Raw genomic sequence first — 19935 nt, 5'->3', positions numbered from 1 at the left:
TTCCTCAGTTTAACATCATAATAAAATCTCTAATACACTTTTGTAATGATGAGCAATTTCGATGGTTTTATATTCATGCTGGAAAAAGATTCTTATTTTTTATTGTCTAACTATGCCAAAAAATCTTTCGATACCAGCATTGCCGTGAGCAACGTTTTGGGAAAAGGGTATTTCCGACATCCTTTGTAGTTTTCGGTATATATCCATTTTTTGTAGTTTTCCCACTATATATCCATAATTTCGCAGATTTGACGTAATTTCCGTAGCAACTTCGGAAATTCCGTAGCTGGTGGAGGGTATGTTTTAAAATAAGGATGAATCACTTGATAAATAGTCAAACCACCCAAAGTAAAGCAAATCCTAAATATAAAAGTACAGTAACGAAGGAAAACAGACTAAATGATTCCGGAACAGTTATAAAACATTTATTTAGAATAACAAATATGCAAAAGCGTAAACAGAGCATATAAAACATATATAAATGATAAATCTAATCTGCAACAGTTAGCATAAAAATATACATCTTGAAAGCAAGGATGGAATAGAATTATGCATTGTATGCAGTTGATGAAACATTTCCCCCATGTCCAGTCCAGTTAGTATGGACAAACTTTCCTGGTTCACTGAGAAGTTCATATGTGTGAGCTCCAAAATAATCTCTCTGAGCCTGATGGAGGAAAAAGATATAACACATTATTAAAATAATATAGAATTAGAATATAAAATTTTATGATTTTTTTTTCAAAAAAAAAAGCATTGAGTAACTTTTATGCATTACTTAATTTGAATTTATAATATTGATTCATGAAATAGTTGAAGCTTTTGCATTTCAAAAAGATAGGATAATTCAAGAATTTTTGTCTCAAAATACTAGTTTTTTTTGCTATAAAACTGCCAAAATTCTGATAGTTTTATGGTAAAAATTCTGCCTAAAACTGTCTTAACAGCACTTTTATACAAAATTATTGAATGTGTATAAAATACATTCCTCGACCTCAAAAAGGTATTTTTCATAACCTTATATGTTAATATTTGGCATCATTAATTGGGTTAATTAAAATGTTTATAATGATTGCATTTCAATCAGCAAGAAATTTCATCCCCAAATTTTGAATTAAAAAAATTTTTTTTGCAGAATTTTTAACAATAGATTTTTTTTTTATTACAATGAAATTCAAATCGCTTTTAATTGTATTTCTACAAATATTTATTAGTAATTTTACTTCCATTACTGAAAATTAAAGAAGAAAAGTTTGCAAATTATCTGCAGAGTTTAGATGAGGAAACAGAAAATGAAGTTACATTACTACAAAAGACTGAAATTTGCTTAATTCTTTAATGGGATTATGATGGGATGAGATAAGGCTCAAATAGGAAGGATTATGCTCTCAATAAACAAAATAAGTTTAAAATTATCAAAATTACAAGATTTTAATGTTCAACACAACATGATGACATTTAAAAGCTCTTTGTTGAGAAAGTCATGAACATGTAGTTAAGCAAAAGATATATATTGATAATTAAATTCATTCAACATTATTACAAATGAACTGATCCCCAGAGTGATGAGTTTTTTTTTAAGATAAGAGGTAGAACATAATAAACAGTAACTATTAATAAAAGCAATTTAATGGGATAACTATTAATAGTATATACCAAGATTTCACTAATACAATAAATTTACATTTACATGTTTTTAAATTAATATAATACTGTTTGATAGATTTAAGGAACCCAATTAATTATCATAATTACAATTACTAGATAAATGATAATTCTCATAAGACCGTGCAATATTTGTGAATTTGAATTTATCAAGTTTTCAGATATGTTGTGTGGAAAGTCAGTATTTAGATTAATTCGATTTTTCTGCAATTCTAAATTTACAAGGCACTCATTCCTTAACACTTCTTGATACAATACAAAAAGTTTTAGAGAATGTTTTTCTGGAATATGCATCAAACACCTTCACATTTATCATAAAATGAAAATATGATTTGATAGAATAGAGAGTAGTAGATAGTTGGGGCAACAAAAGTGGCTTTGAATTTCACCCATGCTTATCAGATCACACCAATCTAGATTTCTTTTTCAGCAGACATTTGAAACAATGCTATGGCCTAAGATCATCAACAGCAAGTTGAAAACAGCCAATCAACCCTTAACAACATTTCTTGGTACAATTTAAGAAGTATTAGGAGATGACGGATGGTACTTCAAATAGTTGCAGTGATCACCTTCCTGTAGTTACGACAAGATGAGAGACTAGCTATATGGAGTAGTAATTAATAGATGGTAAAGGCAAGCTTAGATTTCTTTTTGTAAAAAAAAATATAGATTGTTAAATCTAATTCTTCTTAAGAAGGCATTTGAAACAAAATGTTTATAATCTAAGACCAACTACAACCAACAAGTTGAGAATCACAGTTGAAAGATAAAGCGTCCAAATGCTGATTAATGTCCCAGATATATTTATATGTATAATTAATCAAGAATTTTATATATATATATATATATATATATATATATATATATATATATATATATATATATATATAATGATATTTTAAACTCTTAATTTAATCCAAATTAATTTCCAAAACTTTACCTTAATTTAGCCCTTCCTAACTTCATTCTAAAATATTCTCTTATTTCGTGATCTAATTCCACTTTCGGTTTAATTAATCCCTTTGTAAAAATAATGCGCCATCAGAACTACATTTCAAATGAGAGTGATACTTCGGTACCCTTGAAAAGGTGTCAAAGGTCATTCCCTCGGCGCATGGCCGGAAATCCTATGTTATATAAGGCTAGTCATCATCTGTTTGTCCCTTTTCTTCCTTCTGGGTGTGCCGCTCTGTGTTTTCTTGTATATAATCATGCCTGCTACTCAGAATAGAATAAAACGTAATTAAAAATACCAAGTCTCTTCACTGTTTCAAACCTGCATTCTACTTCAATCAAAATAGTTATATTATATTTTATATATATATATATATATATATATATATATATATATATATATATATATATATATATATATATATATATATATATATATAAACAGAAAGTACTTAAACCTGATAAAATGCCCTCATAGTAGAATTTCTAATATCTTTATAAAAGTATTCCATCCAGACAATTATTTGCTGTTGAGTGAAATTTTCATAACATAATTTAACCACTACAATTATGTTTTTTTTAATAATGAAGGGAACAATTATTCATACCTGAATAAGATTCGCAGGTAAAGTTTCAGATCGGAATCCATCATAAAATGCCAAAGCAGTGCTAAATGCTGGAGTAGGAATGCCTAAAGTGACAGCAGTTGCCACTACATGACGCCATGATTCTTGGCAATTGTCAATGGCATCACAGAAAAATTGGTCCATCAAAAGATTTGAGAGCTCTGGATTCTTATCATAAGCTGCTTTTATGTTTCCAAGGAATACACTAAAACAGAAATAAGAAACAGATGATATAAACCTCATGTTTTTCCCCTGAAATATTTTAACAAAATCTTCTAGACAATACAAATTAAAACTGAAAGAAAAAGAAAACGAGTTAAAATAATGAGAATTAAGATTAATATGAGAAATAAAATTAGATTAAAAATAAGCTTATATTACATTGTTCAAGCAAGCTGGCTTAGGCAACCAGCCTGTTATGGCAGAATATTGACTTATCTGAGTGTTAAATTAATAATAGGAATGCATTTATTTGAAATTTTTAATGTAATATATTTACAACAAATTATTGTATATGTAAATAAAAAGAATGTGTATACCATGAAATCAAAGCAGAAATGAAATGACTATTTCAATGACCAAATAAAATAATTTATCTGAATTTTAACATTGGCAAAAGCATATCATTGAATGATTTGATTAGTTTCAATTTTATAGACAACAATATTTATTATGTATCAGACTATATGAAGAAAAATTTATTAAAATTGAGAAAAAAAAAATTGTGCTTAAATGAAATTGGTATCATTAGAAAGATAATTTTTTAAATTTTAAGATAATGCAAAAATTATTTTTAGGAAATATTTTAAAAAGATACTGCTAAAAACACTAAAAAAACTTGTTTACTTTTTAATTACTTTTAGATTTGAAGATTTGATAAGAATTGTTCTTTTTATCTTGAAGAGCATGTATATCAATTTTTTTAAAGATTGGACAAAATTACAGAATTGAACAAAAGTCTTACAAACAAATATTCATTTTTATATTTATAGACAATTATATAAATTTACATAAAATAATAAACATTAATAAAAAATTACACATTTTTCTGCATTATTTATCTTGAACAAATCTTTTTATTTTGGCTAATGTGTTTATCAGATGAATTTGTGTCTATAAATCAATTTATTGATTATTGTAATTATAACCTCTTTTCACAACGTTTTAAGATAAAAATAAATATATTTACAAATCAGTTTATAAAAGGAATTATATCATCAAGATTTATTTTGATCAGTGCAGTTTATAATTACATACAGTATTATACAATATTGCATGGATAAGTTTCATGATTTAAGAATTTGATTTTAATAAAAGTTTTAAAAAGCATTTTTTAATGTGTTTAAGCATTTTAAGCAAATTTTATAGTTTGAAAAAGTTTTTAAGCAAACTACAAAAACACTTTTCTTTTTAACATTCTTCATATTTAATCTGGAATTTATAGAAATTAAAAAATAACCATTATATTCTAGAAGTAATAAACATGGAAAAACAAAAGAGATTGTTTTTAAAGAAGGCTATGTTGAAATGAAAGCAATATTTTAGTATTCATTTGTTTTTAAGAAATTAAGGTTATATTATTTACCACCTATGATTATATGAGTAAACCATAAAAGGCACTTGCAGAACATTTTGGCTAAAAAGCAAAATTATCTGTGGAATATCTTCTTATCATATTCACTAATAAATATTGACTAAAGAAAGAAATTCATAAAATCAAAACTTTTAAAAAATAAGCAACATAGGATGTCTAACCTTCTGATAATGCATCCACCTCGCCACATCAAAGCTATAGCACCATAATTAAGTTTCCAATTGAACACCTTAGCAGCTTCTCTAAGAAGCATAAAACCTTGGGCATATGATACAATTTTAGAAGCATACAAAGCCTAAAAGATAAGGAAGTACAACAATAAGCATCAAATATTGACAAAATTGTGATTCAAAGCAGCAAATTAATTTGAGAAAAAAGTGAATTAAAAAAAATTGTACACTTATATTCAGTATTTCTCAGTCTTAAATATTTTTATATATTACTTTACAAAGAGTTGATTATATTTTTTTCTTAAGAACTAAGGCATTGTCATGGCTGATTTTTTTCTCAAGGAAAAATACTTCCAACCCTTATGAATATGATTAATGAAGGCAAAAAAAAAGATTCTACAAATGTAAGAATACAATATTGCAGTAACAAGTAATACTGATTTAATTTGTTTATTTGCAGTTTAAATTTAAATTGTTAAAAATATATATATATATATATTTCTAAAAGCATTTCAAACTTAAAGTACAAGTGTAAACTTTAAAAAAAAATTCTCACCTTATTACAGGTTTAATATTTATGTCATGGTCAATATGATTCATCACTTATTAATGATAACTATTTATTGCATTAACTAGCAACATTCAAATTGAGTTGATTATCTCCACCTCTGAACTGTATCAAAAGATTGAATTTCATGTGATATTACTCACAATAAATATTTTATAAACTGAGAGATATTCTGAAAAGTTATAAAATTTCATCATGAAAACCAATTTTTTTTCATAACAAAAGAATTGATTTTGCAAAACAAATACACTTTCTTTTTTTATTTAAATATACATTAAATTAATTTATCTAGAATTAAATGCAAACATTTTGTATTAACTACTTTTAAATCTCAATTCAACATCGCTGTAGAAAAATAAATGTATTTTTAACACTAACTGATTAATCAGTAAATATAGAAATAACTAAATATCTTTCTTTTTAGTGTAAAATAACTACTCTCCACTCTCTCACACAAAAGTGTAGTAACTAAAAAATGTGTGCGTTCAATTTCTTTTAAACAATTTTACACTTTTTTAAAGAAAAGAAAAATAATTAATGGAAATAAAGCAAAATTTAAATAAATTATCTTCTTATTGCATACTTTGCGAACATGTTCAATAAATTCTTTCTTATTTCCTTTGTACTGTTGTCCAGATGGACCCTTTAAATATTTACTGGCTTTTACACGTTCATCTTTCAAGGAGGATAAACATCTTGCAAATACAGCTTCACCTATGAAAAAAAAAAAAAAAAAAAAATTAAAAAAAGATTTCCAGGCTGTTTTTCCTTTTTAAATTACAAGAAAGCATTTTTTTCTGAACTAAAACAGTAAAAATCGACATTCTATAAATTACTTGCTTTTTCTGAATTTAAAAAAGTACAAATATGTATTTGTTCTAAAATTTTTTATATCATAGATTCAGTAATTTTGTAATAGTAAAAGTCATCTTACAGTTAAAAGACATAAATAAAAGAAATTAAAGAATATACCTTACTTAAAAATATGAACATATTTTTTAAAATAATTAGAATAATTCAATGAAAAAGGTTTGTTAAAAATCTATAAATTTGTAACCTTGAAATAAAACCACTTATATTTTCTTCAAAGCAAATGACATCATATAATAAATTTGATTTTTTATAGATTCATTTAAAGCATATTTTATGTAAAAGCCACAAACAAATATTACATTTGTTTAAATTATTAACAATTTATTTTAATTATTTTAAATTTTAATAAAGTTGTGAAATATAAATTATTGCATTCAATTTTTTGATAAATGAAAAAAAAAAAAAAAAAAAAAAAAAAGAAGTTGTAACTGTTATTTCTATTTAGTTAACATATTCGGTTAAGCAATTTATTCATGAAAAATTGTAGCATTTCTATCATAAAATATTCACAGAAATCTATTAACATAGTAGAACACATGAGTGTAAATATAAAAAGAAAGAAAGAAAAAAAAAAAAAAGAATGTGAAGTAAAAAATAATTTATAACTGTAAAAAATTACAAACAAATCTTTTTCTGAATCAGCAATAAGCTACTTTAAAAAATAATGTACTAATTTAAGTATGAAAAAAAGTATTACATTTTAATCTAATGATAGTTATATTTCAAGAGCTACATGGACAAAACCAAATTATTTCAAAGTAGTAGTGTTATTTCAAAAGAAAAATAATTATGAACCTAAATATTTTAAAGTTAAAAATAAAAATTTAAAACCACATATTAAATTTCATTTATTAAATCTTACACAACATTTTCTTAGGTATTATTTAGTTAAAAATGACAGCAATTACTTCAATAAAAAATTCACAATAGTTGCACATTTATAAGCAAAACAACAGAATTTTAAAATATTTACTAGAAGAGATAATAATTATTAACATTTGCAAATACTTATTTTTGGGAAGACATAAAAGAAGTTTATTAGATTAAACCATAAAATAGCAAAAGAGTGATAGAAGAAGAAGAAAAAAGAAAAAAAAAAAACTATTAGATTTTAAATCAATACAAATGTAAGAAAGTTATGAATACATTTCTATTTGAGGGAGAGGGACAAAAAGTTAATTTTAATCATTAAAATAAAGAAATATAGTAATTTCAATATATTATGAATAATAAATGAAATCTAAAAATTAACTCATCACAAAAAAACAGTTTAATTAGAAAAAAAAAAAAAAAAAAAAAAAAAGGAAAAGGCTCACCAATTAATGTTACTGGCATTCCATACTCCAAAGCAGATATAGCTGTCCATTTACCAGTTCCTTTCTAAAATGTAATAGAATTGTAAGAATATAAAATATAATAATTCAATTTCTTTATATATGGAATCTAAAGATTATGAATTATCAGTGATTGAAAGTTGACAAAGTGTCATTAAAGTAGAATAAATTGTAAGAGAAGTCAACATCAATCAATTCTATGGAGTTGCAGAAATATATTGCAGAGCTAAAGAATAATTTAGGTTTAGAATTCTAGAAATATTTTCATTTGAAAAATCATGCATAGATTTTTATAATATTCTAAAATACATTACACTATATTAAAATATGTTACACTTTATTTAATATTATACACTACATTACTACTTCTGTGATAAATTATGAATAAGTCTGTGAGACATGGTAGTTAATAGAATCCTTATTCTGTATTTCTGAATATAAATTTTGATGTATTGGTGTATTCAACAAATGTTATAAACTAATTATTTGTATGAAAAACAAATTTAGATTTAAAAAAAATAGAATTGAAATATTCCAAAGTAATAAGTTTTCATACAATCAATGTATAAACACATTCAAACTTGAGCTGAAATGTAGTTTGAATTGAGCTGAAAAACACAACCTCATAAATATGTAAATTATGATTAAATCATAATATTAAATTAAAACCCTAATAATGTGTATAAGCTGTACTTAGTATAAGTTATATCTAATACATTAATAAGCAGGTTTCTCAACAACTATGAGAAAATATCAAATTTTAAGACTGATATTTATGTAATCTCTTTTTAGATATCAATCTAATATGTCAAAGTGAAATTTAATTTTTACATTTTATTAAATTTAATCTTCTACTATATTAGAATGCTACCTAGCATACCTTAAAATAGCCTGCATAGTATAAATATCTTAAATTGGTATTCTGAATTAAAATTCCATGCAATATTAGACATCAACATTTCTATTGAATAACTTTAAGATGACATGGAAAATATACATGTTTCTAGTCTATATAATCCATGAGCTTCAAAAACTTTTGATTTATAATGATGCTCAATATGAACCTTCTTATACATAACAGATTAGCATAGTAGATTTTTGATAAAGAATAAAATCAAATGTCATTGAAAAATCAAATAAATGAAAGGCCAAGCTTTTATGAGTAAATAGAAGTAACTGATAGAATCCTCTCTCATATCTAAGATGATTTTGCTTGAAAAAAACACATAGCACATAAGTGTCACAAAACAAAAGAAATTGAATCATTTTTACCTGACCAGCAGAATCTCTTATCTTAGTGACCAAAGGCTCACCATCGGTTTTGTATTTCAGAATATTGCTAGTGATTTCTATGAGGAATGAATCGAGTTCGCCTTTATTCCAGTCAGCAAATATCTATCAAAAGAACAAAAATGTTTTTTTAAAAACTTTTTTTACGTACGGTACAGCAGGTATCAAATAATAGTACAGTAAAAACAGGCGATACATTTTTGGATACGATTCAAGAATATGCATAAAATAAAATAACATAGAATAGAATTCGAATTTATAAAAAAGTTTTTATAGATTTAAACTTATAGAAATCTTATAAAAATAGCATATTTAAAACATTTTCTTTCAAAGTTATTAAAGACACATATAACTGTGAAGTTTTGAAGTCATTCATAGCAAATATAAGTAGATTTTAAATATGTATTTATATTTAAAAGCAAGAGCATATTTCCATTAAATAAAGACAAATATAACTTGTCATGAATACCCCATAACAATATCAGTTTGGAAATTATGAACATGTACAAGATCATAAAAATAAGACCAGATTTCTAATAAATAAAGACAAATATCACACTTTTTGAATTGTTTGATACGATTCACATCAAATAAAGTTAGAAACATGTAATTAAATTTAAAAGTAGAGTCATTACTTATTACGATATAAAAATATCTCAATACTAATTAAGTTAACCTCTTAGAGAGGAATACCCTCTCTACTATTTGTAAGATTTCGAATATTAAAAAATAACTAAGAATTTCTGACAATCATTAAACAACAAAATGGGATTGTTTCAGAAAACTTTTTCACAAACAAAAAAATGATAAAAAACAGAGAAAAAAAGTACTAAATAAATGTTAGTTACTTTTGCAGAAAAAAAGAGTATGCAATAATAAATCCTTCAAAAAATAAAAGCAACCATTTTCTATTTTCAAGACAAAATAGCCATATAAAATCAAATCAGCCTCCCCCCACAAAATACTTCAAGACATAGATTAATACAAGATTTAAAACATGGCTTACATAAAACAAGTGATAGATTCATTGTTTTTTTTTTAAATAACAGTTTAATAATCAATGTATTAACAATGAAAAAATATTATTTTAAACTATCATTGAATTTTAATTTTTTTAGTGTAATTACTGGTATGGTCAATTTTTTAAAAAAAATATAGTAGAATATGAACACTGAAAACAGCCTGATTTAAGTAAATTATACAAATAAATGTGTAATTAAGGATGAATTAAAAAAGCAATTTAAAGTCTAAACAAATTTTAACATAATTAGACTTAGAATATCTTTCAGCTAAGATGATATGTTTTACAAATGAGTAGTATATCGCCATTTAAAAAAGAAATTCAATTTTTAAATGTCATGTTTTAAATTTTTGCATTAGAAATGCAACTCAACTCATTAATCATTTTTCATATGCATTGAAGAGATTATTTTTTGTGAATCAAACAATCAGCTTGAGTTCTTTGTTCTGACAAATTTGTACAATAATTACATGCAACATGGTTGTACAATAATTACATGTTTGTAAAATAATACATTTCATTAAGTATGCTTGGTGTTTTAAAGTATCACAAACACATTTATGAAGTTTCACAAAACTATATGCATGATATAAATTTAAGAATATTTAAAAGAATATACATTAAAAATATAAATTCATATTATTAGAATATTTAAAAAGCAAGAAACTGTGTACCTGACTCATTTCATCATGATCAAGACCTAGAGCATCTTTCAGTAGATGATATGCTTCACAAATAAGTTGCATATCACCATATTCAATTCCATTATGAACCATTTTCACAAAATGTCCAGAACCTTCATCTCCAACCTAAGAAAGATGAACATTTTATGAAATTAACTTTTTGATGCTTTTATACAATGTAATAAATCCTAATCAATAAAGGCAATGCAACACAATTAAATAGTTACAAAAATTGTTACACATGCATAACAAATTTTCCTTAGCATTTTATTGAAGAAAATTAACAGATTTAGAATTCAAATTGTGATAAAAATAATTGACTTATTTTTCAGTGTTGCTTCAAATTTTATGAATAACACACACTCACGCACACACACGCACAAAAATTTTATAATGAAAAAGACAAGAAAATTAACATTTATAATCCAGCCATCAATTAAGCATTTAAATTAGAATGTTTCCAACTCTCGATTGCACATGTTAAAATAAAATAAACATTCATTCTACAGTATTGGTGAGAATAGAAAATTACCATAATTGCATACAACAACATACAATAGTAACTAATTATTTTATATTATAATGCATCTGTTTAACTACAGATAGTTATATTGCTGGCAAATTATCATTATTGATTATACAAAAGAAAATTTAGAACATATTTATATACTGATTCAAAATTCTGACAAAGTTTATAGTATATTATAAAGAAGGGGGGGGGACAAATGCAGAAAAAAATAATCATAATAAAAATATCATAAATCTCAAATTCATTTCAATATTTTATTTTTCAGTACTGAAAGAATTAGAGGGGAAAATGTCTAGCATGATTTTTCTCCATAATAATAATAATAATAACAACCAATATATCTAGAGTCATATATGAAAATATACAAGATGTCAGCACACAACAACATAAATTTTAATTATCAATTTATTAATTAAAATACACAATGAGAATTTTATAATATTTATCATAAATGCGAAATTAAAAACAAATGACGCTGAGACAGACTGAGAAAACAAGAAATAACACTCACCCAATCACAACACGGTTCCCCATCTACTTTGGCTGATATGCTTTGGAAGATATTCTTTATATGGGGCCTGAAATACATGATAATTAATCATTAGAATTAATTATTTTTAATTTTAGAATATATATATTGTTCATTAAATTATGCTTTCAAATTTTAATTACAAATAAGTTATGGCTTTTTTTATACTAAACTTCTGCTTTTCAAATAAAATAAAAATAATTTTTTAAAATAGTTACCAAAAAATTTTCACTGATTTGTGCGATTTAATTTAGATAATGCACAAAGAACATGTTATTACTCAAGAAACATTATCATTAATTGTATATTTTATGGTCTCAACTTTGGTTCAAGTAGAGTTGGTTGCAAAGAAAAATTTGCAAATTCTTAAGGACTTCAAAAATTAAAAAAATTAACTTTAAATTACACAGATTTAAATAAATATATATATATGTATCTGCGCATACTGCCATCTGTATGAAAAAAGAGTTTGGTTTAAAACAGTGAGCAGCCGTGAAGAGATGTGTGTACCATCAGCTCCCGTCAAATTAATGAGCATGAATTAAAAGTGAATTACAATCCGCTAAATGAGCCTTTATTTAATGAGTTTGAGTTCTTTTTCTGGGCATCGAGGATAATATATATAAATTTTCATTTGAAAATTGACAATATTTTAAACATTAAAAATCAAAAGAAAAGAGAACACTTTCTAATTTTTTTAAAGATGAAAAATCATTCAATTTTTCCAAGATTAGATTGAATAACTACAGATATTATAATAATGTTTATTAGATAGAATAACTATAGATACTTTATCAAACTTAGATAACAATACAAGAGGCTCTATAGGAATGGACTGTTTGATCTAGAGGTATCAAATTCAATTCAGGCAAATTTTAGAGAGCAGAAATATATAGTTTAGCACATTTTTTTTTTTTTTGAAATTTTAACTAAAAATTAAGTTAATTTTTTTAACTGCAATAACTCCAGAAAATACATTAGACTAAACTAATTTTTTAAATTAAAAAAAATTATCTTTTTAACGATATTCAGTTACTATTAAATGGTCAGAATTTGGTGCTTAAAAATACTTAAATGTATCAAATTATATATTTAAGTTATATTTAAAATATTTAATTGAAATTAAACATAAACAAAACTTCCAGTGAACTAGTTAGTCACCAAAGATGACTAGTAAAATAATATATATATAAATTAAATAAATAACATGAATAAAAATGAAAATGAGATAAGATGCAACATAGCAAAGATAAAAATGAGAAAAATAATTATAAAAAAATTAACGGTTTTACTCTCAAATAAAATTTCATTCATTAATAAAATTTGTAAAGTTGACTTGAAGTAAATTGAAAGAGATGAATTAAAATTATCACTTTAAATCATCTCAAAGTTAAACTACATGCAACCTGGATTTATAAACAATGTGTATACAATACAGAAGAGATCAATTTAAAATTATTTATAATTACCATGCTTCAATTGCTCCACCAGGCATCAGTGAAGGACCATATCTAGCACCCTCTTCTCCTCCACTGACACCAGAACCCACAAATAATATGCCTTTTTCTTTCAAAGTCTTACACCTTCTAGTCGAATCTGTATACTCGGAATTGCCACCATCAATGATGATATCACCAGGTTCCAACAGAGGAACAAGTTGTTTAATGAAACCATCAACAGCATCACCGGCTATTGCACATGCATAGAAAAAAAAAAGAGTTTATTTAGTCAGGGCAGTAAATGATGTGAATGTTTAAATTGAAATTAGAAAATATTTTATATGTCTCAACGGTTTTTATTCTAAATTTATATGCATTATTAATACATTTAAGATAATTGTTTTACATGCCTTATTTGAGAAACTTGAAAATGTATAGTTGAAAATTATTTACAAATTATAATGCTTTGCCTCCTTGAAGGTAGATGAAACAAGGGAGAATTTATAATTTGTAATAACATTTATAACTTTGATATAGAGAACCAAATAAATTAAAGTTGTTAGAAACAATTCAAGTCACAATTTATGACTGGAAATATATGGATTGAAAATATAAAAGCTAACTAAATAGTAGATTAGAAACTTATTACTGAGTTATATTTAAAAAAAAAATGAGTTATATATATGAAATCAATTCTATTTATCTGCATTCTTAGAATGAGATATTTTATAATCACTTGAATTAAAATTTATATCAAATTTTTGAGTTGCATAGGGTTTAGACTTTTCTATGCTTTTCAAGATCTTATTTCTGTAACTTTAACTACTTAATGTTAAGTTGCAATGTCAGGATTGAAAACATGTACCTAAAATAAATGTTTGCACATCAAGATTTTGAGAAAATTCCTTTTTGGAGTTATATAAGCTGAGTGCATTTCCATTTCCTCTTTTTTCTGCTTTCAGCTTAGCAATGTTTAGTTTGTCCTTTGAGCTCTAGATTATGGATTTAACAAAGAGCTCTTAATAAGAGCTAAAGATTAAACATTCTGCCTGATCATGAAAAAAGAATAATAAAACTGTCATTTAAAGATAATTCCTTGTCTGCTTATTTATATGAAGTAACAGTATATATATGTACAAAATATGCATAATTGAGTTGTTGGACTTATGTGATAAAACAATGGTTAATATTCTGAACCTAAATATTTGAATGTATCTTGAGATTGATAATAACAAAGATTGATACAATTAGAAAAAAAAAAGTAAATTAATTTGTGGTAATTAATTTTTAAGTTAAATACAATAGCTATATATTTCTTATCGTTCATCTATATATTAATATTTTTATACTTTTTGTTCAAAATTAATTCTCATTAAAGTTCAAGATTATAAATGAATAAAAGATTTTTTTTTTTCATTTTGTAAATTCACAAATATACGTTATGAAATAAATATAATGATAAATAGTACTTGATATTCTACTTTTATATTTGAATTAGGTGGATGAGAAATACTCTGGTTAATCACACAGGGAAATTTTTCTTTTAAATTTACATTACACTGCTGATATTTGGAAATCGGAAATAAAAGAGGCATTTCTAAAGAGGCATTTTAAATCCTTGAAAAGTTTCGATCACAAATTTGTATGAGAAAGGAATGATTTTTTAAATGTTTTGCTAAAAGAAAAATGTTAATTTTAAAACAATATACACCAAGGCGTTTTGTATTTCAAACTAAAACTTTCCATAAAATAATGCAAATTATGAAAATTCAAATAAATTTCCATTAAAAATTAAATAATATTCTTATTAATAGAAAAAAAAAAAGATATTTATTTAGACCACTGAGTAACACACCTTTCACCAAAAGCATGATTCTTCTGGGTTTCTTGAGTTTTGCCACCATTTCTTCGATTGATTTGGCGCCAATCACCTTGGTACCCTTGGCTTCATTGGCGAGAAACTTTTCTACTTTGTCAACCGTTCGATTGAAGGCACAGACCTGAAAAATTACATAAAAAATGAAATACAAAAATCCCTATTAGATATTCCTTATATTAAAATTTAACAAGGGAAAAAGTAAAATAAAAAAAATATTTTGAATAATAGCTTACGACAAATCCATGATCATTCATGTTCAGAATAAGATTCTGGCCCATCACAGCAAGACCAATCAGTGCAATGTCGGCTCTGTAAAAAAATTGTACTTGTTAAAAAATAATTTCAATTTTAAGAAAAATGATAATAAAAAAATTAACATTTCTTTTCAAATGCAATCCTATATCATTAAAAAAGAATAAAACTTATTATTGCATGGTGAGTTAGTCTCAGATAAACTTAGGACTCGATTATGCCTTGTAAGGGTCTTTTTTCTCTCTTCAATGTCTAAAGTCTCCTATTTTATTTTATTGGACTTAATTCAGCTCTTATATAAACAGTTTGTAAGTATCAAATATTACGACAAATTTTATAGCAGGCCACTAAGAAGGAAATCGTCATGTTCAAAATGCTCATGTTCAAAAATCAATATGTCAAGTAAAAGAATTTAAATTCATAAGTAATTTTAAATAAACTATTAAGACAACTATAAATTTTTTTTAACACTAAAATTTTTTAAACACTTTAATGCAAAGTTTGACAGAGCTATTAGTTTGCGAATCATTCAACAGATTACAAAAAGACCACATTACAAGCTAATTTAAAAAATGAAGAGAGATAAATTTAAACTGCATTCGATTTTAATTTCATTTTTTATAAATGAAACGAAATTACAAAATTATTGCTCTGAAAACAACGTATTTAAAATTTCTCGGAACGCCTAGGTAATTAACTAGTTTCCTTGTTTAATAATCCGACCCTGGATAAATGAGTGAAAATGCATATAACAATAGATAAAGCAAGCTTTTCTTTACAGCTGTTTTTATGATATTTTATGTTAATGCAACACAAAATTTCTGGTTAAAATTTTTTTTGAATAATATTTTTTAGATATTTTATTACAATTATGCATCGGGTTATTTTTGTACAAATTTCAGTGCAAGAAAATAAATTTTAATATTCAGTTTTAAAGGTAAACGCGCTTACTTCATATAAACCAATTAAAATATGGATTGGCATGAAATTCTTTCTAAAAAGTAATGCTAGATTTTTTTAAAAATGTCATTAATAAAGTATCATGTGGCATGTCTAAGAATTTGGTACAATAATCAATCAAGAAATTCATACCATGCTTGAGAAAATATTTGTTCCAATAATGATTAGTATGATGGTTTTCTTATTAACAGTATTCCGATAAACAAGATTTCAATTTTATAAAAATGTTCTAGCAATCAATGTTTATTTTTTTCCAAAAATGTGTGTGTGTGTGTGTTTTTAATTTTAGTCGTTTAAAATATACTTTAAACACGTTTCTAAAAATATAAAAATGCTGCACATAAATATTTAAAAAGAATTCGTAAAAAATTTTTTAAAATAAATATGATCTTCAATTTTCTTCCTCCGTTCCCTATATCAACATATTAGTTTTCCCCCTTTTTTTAAATTTATTAATATGTTTGAGTGTTTTTCTTACAGATATAAAAATTCAATACATATTCATTTTAATGTTAAACAACAATAATAATCTATTGACAATATTATATATATATATATATATATTGTGATATGTTTTAAAGGATTCAACTAAAAGTGAAACTGCCTTCAAATGGAGAATCACTAGAAACTTGTAATACTTTTAACAATGTGATTTCCTCGGCGTCAGAGCGTATTTATCAGTAAAATGCTAACAATAATCTTTTTTAATTCACAAAGTTATCAATTTGTAAAATGTAATACTTATTATGAATATCATTTTCCAGAATTAATATTAATTTTCAGACGTAACTATCGCAATACAAGGTTTGTCATCAAACACCATTTTCAAAATGGCGGACAGACATCCATTCATAGAAAGACTTCAGAAAAAATAATTTCACTAGGGTTTTTCCTTTTTTTCTCCCCTTCTTTTTCTGCAATTTCTTCCGCACGCATTAACCATCAGTACCCTATACTTTGTTACTATTAAAATCAGGCAACACGGATGCTCACCGTCATAAAAGGCAGTGACATGAAAAAAAAAAAAAAATATAAGAATTTCAGGTTTTCCTGTTTCCTTTGTCAGTATGTACCGGCATTTCCGCGATGAGAAATCATAAAAGACAGTTTCAAGGACAAATACAAGTAATCAAAGTATTACTTAAATGCAAGTTTTTGTTTTTCTTTTACAAACTTGAAGGTAGCAAATTCAATCACGGAGTCAGTTTTGGTAGATCAAGATGCGAAGGGAAATATTTGATGTCTAAAAATGCATCATTAATTTACAAAAAAAAAAAAAAAAAAAAAAAATCCCGCATATTGTAGGACTAAAATTCTTTTTAAGTATAAAAAAATAAAATTCAAGTTATAATTCAGATTTAAGTTAACTTTAATAATTTGATATTTCTCAATTTTTTTCCCTTTGAATTTTCAGACATGAATTCCATTTAAGCTGCACAAATTTACTGAAAATATATTTACTATGTAATCATTCTGTTATGTGATGTTTCCGAAATTGATATTTCGAGGATACAAAAAAAAAAAAAAAAAAAAAGTTTTAATTTAGACTTTTTATAATAGTAAAAAAAAAAAAAAAAAAAAAAATCTAAAATTTTATGAAGCTTTTAAATTTAAACATTAAAATGTTGAAATTTTCCATAAATAATAGATTTAGTCAATTTTCAGACTTTAAACAAAACAGAAAATTTAAGAGCACTCCCCCTCTACAGAACCAGACATTTTTTTAGTTCACAAAATAATAATAATAATAATAATCGTTCATCTAAATCGTTGTGTTTTTGAGTACTCACATTTATATGCATATGAAAGTAAGACCAGCAGACGGTCAATCAATAAATGGATTTGATTCATAATTTTATAAGATCAACAAATCTAGAAGTAAAATTGCATATTAACTACTTTTACCGATTAAGATACCTGCATTTTCGAATAATCGTGCTCGTATGGACTCAGATTGACGAACACACAAACCTTCAGCAGACGGATTTCATCAAAATTGAAAACTGAAATTTTAATGTGAAGATCATATACCAAATTTCATGCCTATAGCTCGTTGGTTTTTGTGTTATCGTGTTCACAAATCGGGAGACAGATAGATATCACTTAAATTTTTTTTTCTTTCTCTCTGACTCAGGAAGATCTGAAATGTAAAGATTCATCAAAATCTGAATGAAATTTTGGCGATTATAATAATTTATCTTAACTCTTTCTAGGGCCGTGGGATGTTGGTTGGTACTTTTTGGCGCAAGAGCCATATTTAGCTATGCTGCGCCAACTAGGGCCGTGGGAAGTATGCTTCTCACCAAATTTATCAATCTTCGTATGAATTTATGTAGGTTGGCATAAGTGCTGACAAATTTTTTTTAGAAAGACAGAAACTTAGATGCTTCAGTTCTTTATCTTACACAAAATGATGTGTCTTGATTTGTTACTTAATTATTAATTAACCAAATTAATTAATTAAATCGAATTTACCGAATAAGCAAAATGAATCCCTTTTCTTATTCTAATTTCAAGCCTAAAAATATTTAAACATAATATGACTAGAAAAAAAATGGCCCTTTAAAGGGTTAAAACACTTCGTGCGCGAGAAAGTAACAAAAAATTCGGAAAATTGACGTTTTTTTTTTTTAATAATAAGATAAGCCAAATTTTAGAGGGAGTTTTCTCAATTTAAAAATTTTATTCCAAACATTATTTTCATAATATGCAGCTTATTAAGACTTACAATCTCAATTTATTAATTTTATGCTATTACATCGTAATAGCAGATTTTAAGGACAATAACAATTTCAAAATAAACAATGGAAAAATCACGTTCGTACATTCTGTCTCTGAACAGTATATTTATACAGGTATCTTATATTTTGACCTATGTTTGTCTAGAGACAAGTTTTAAATGGTCACGAATACCTTTGACTTGTCAGCATAACTTGTCTGTAAATAATCTAATCATGTTCCGAAACAAAGTACCGACAAAGACCTTGAAAAACTTTTCAAACGTAATTACCTTAAACTGTCTGGGATATTTTTTTCTTCTATTTTTGCTTCTAACCACAGTTAATGGTGGACGGACAAAACAAGAAAAACATTCAATGCCACCGGTAGAAGATCGTTTGCATTTTCGAATTTTTCCTATCATGGACTTTATAACAGTATAATGAGGATTGTTATTATTTCAAGGTGGCAATTGAAATTCACGGTCGCAGAATTTACTGAAACCTGATGCCTTGCCTTATGGTATTAAGGATTAGATAAGGATTACTCAAAACTAAGATAAAAATATTTTGTAAAAAAAACAACAACAAAAAAAAACTTTTTAATATAGCATTTATTTGATGAAAACTGCAGCACTTATTTTCATATTTCAAAATAAAGTAAATCATAATTCGGTTGTTTTCAAGCAATATCAGCTAAAGTAATTTTAACAAAACCCAACTCATAGTAACATTCCATAGTAATAGTAATAGGATAAAAATTTATCGCCAAAATTTCAGAGGACAACCATATAATGTTTAATTTGGATTATATCATTGCTATAAAGACAAAATGGCACCCAAATTGCA

General features: G+C 25.3%; 1 protein-coding gene across 2 annotated transcripts in view; it reads right to left on the bottom strand.

The window, feature by feature from the left end:
* Window positions 1-403: 403 nt before the first annotated feature.
* LOC129987860 (6-phosphogluconate dehydrogenase, decarboxylating-like) overlaps window positions 404-19935 on the bottom strand; it is a 46843-nt gene continuing 27311 nt past the window's right edge. For both annotated transcript variants that reach the window (XM_056095821.1, XM_056095820.1), the window contains 11 exons: window positions 15391-15466; window positions 15134-15278; window positions 13309-13528; window positions 11822-11888; window positions 10773-10907; window positions 9060-9182; window positions 7770-7833; window positions 6164-6294; window positions 5004-5137; window positions 3231-3453; window positions 404-667 (listed from right to left, as the gene is read on the bottom strand). In XM_056095821.1, the coding sequence (XP_055951796.1) occupies window positions 548-667; window positions 3231-3453; window positions 5004-5137; window positions 6164-6294; window positions 7770-7833; window positions 9060-9182; window positions 10773-10907; window positions 11822-11888; window positions 13309-13528; window positions 15134-15278; window positions 15391-15466 (1438 nt within the window). In that variant the 3' untranslated portion in view covers window positions 404-547. The remainder of the gene's footprint in view (window positions 668-3230; window positions 3454-5003; window positions 5138-6163; window positions 6295-7769; window positions 7834-9059; window positions 9183-10772; window positions 10908-11821; window positions 11889-13308; window positions 13529-15133; window positions 15279-15390; window positions 15467-19935) is intronic.

The sequence above is a fragment of the Argiope bruennichi genome, chromosome 10 (assembly GCF_947563725.1).
Source record: "Argiope bruennichi chromosome 10, qqArgBrue1.1, whole genome shotgun sequence".
In the NCBI taxonomy this organism is placed as follows: Eukaryota; Metazoa; Arthropoda; class Arachnida; order Araneae; family Araneidae; genus Argiope; species Argiope bruennichi.
The sequence above is the reverse complement of the archived record's forward strand: the minus strand, read 5'-3'. Positions and strand labels throughout refer to the sequence as shown.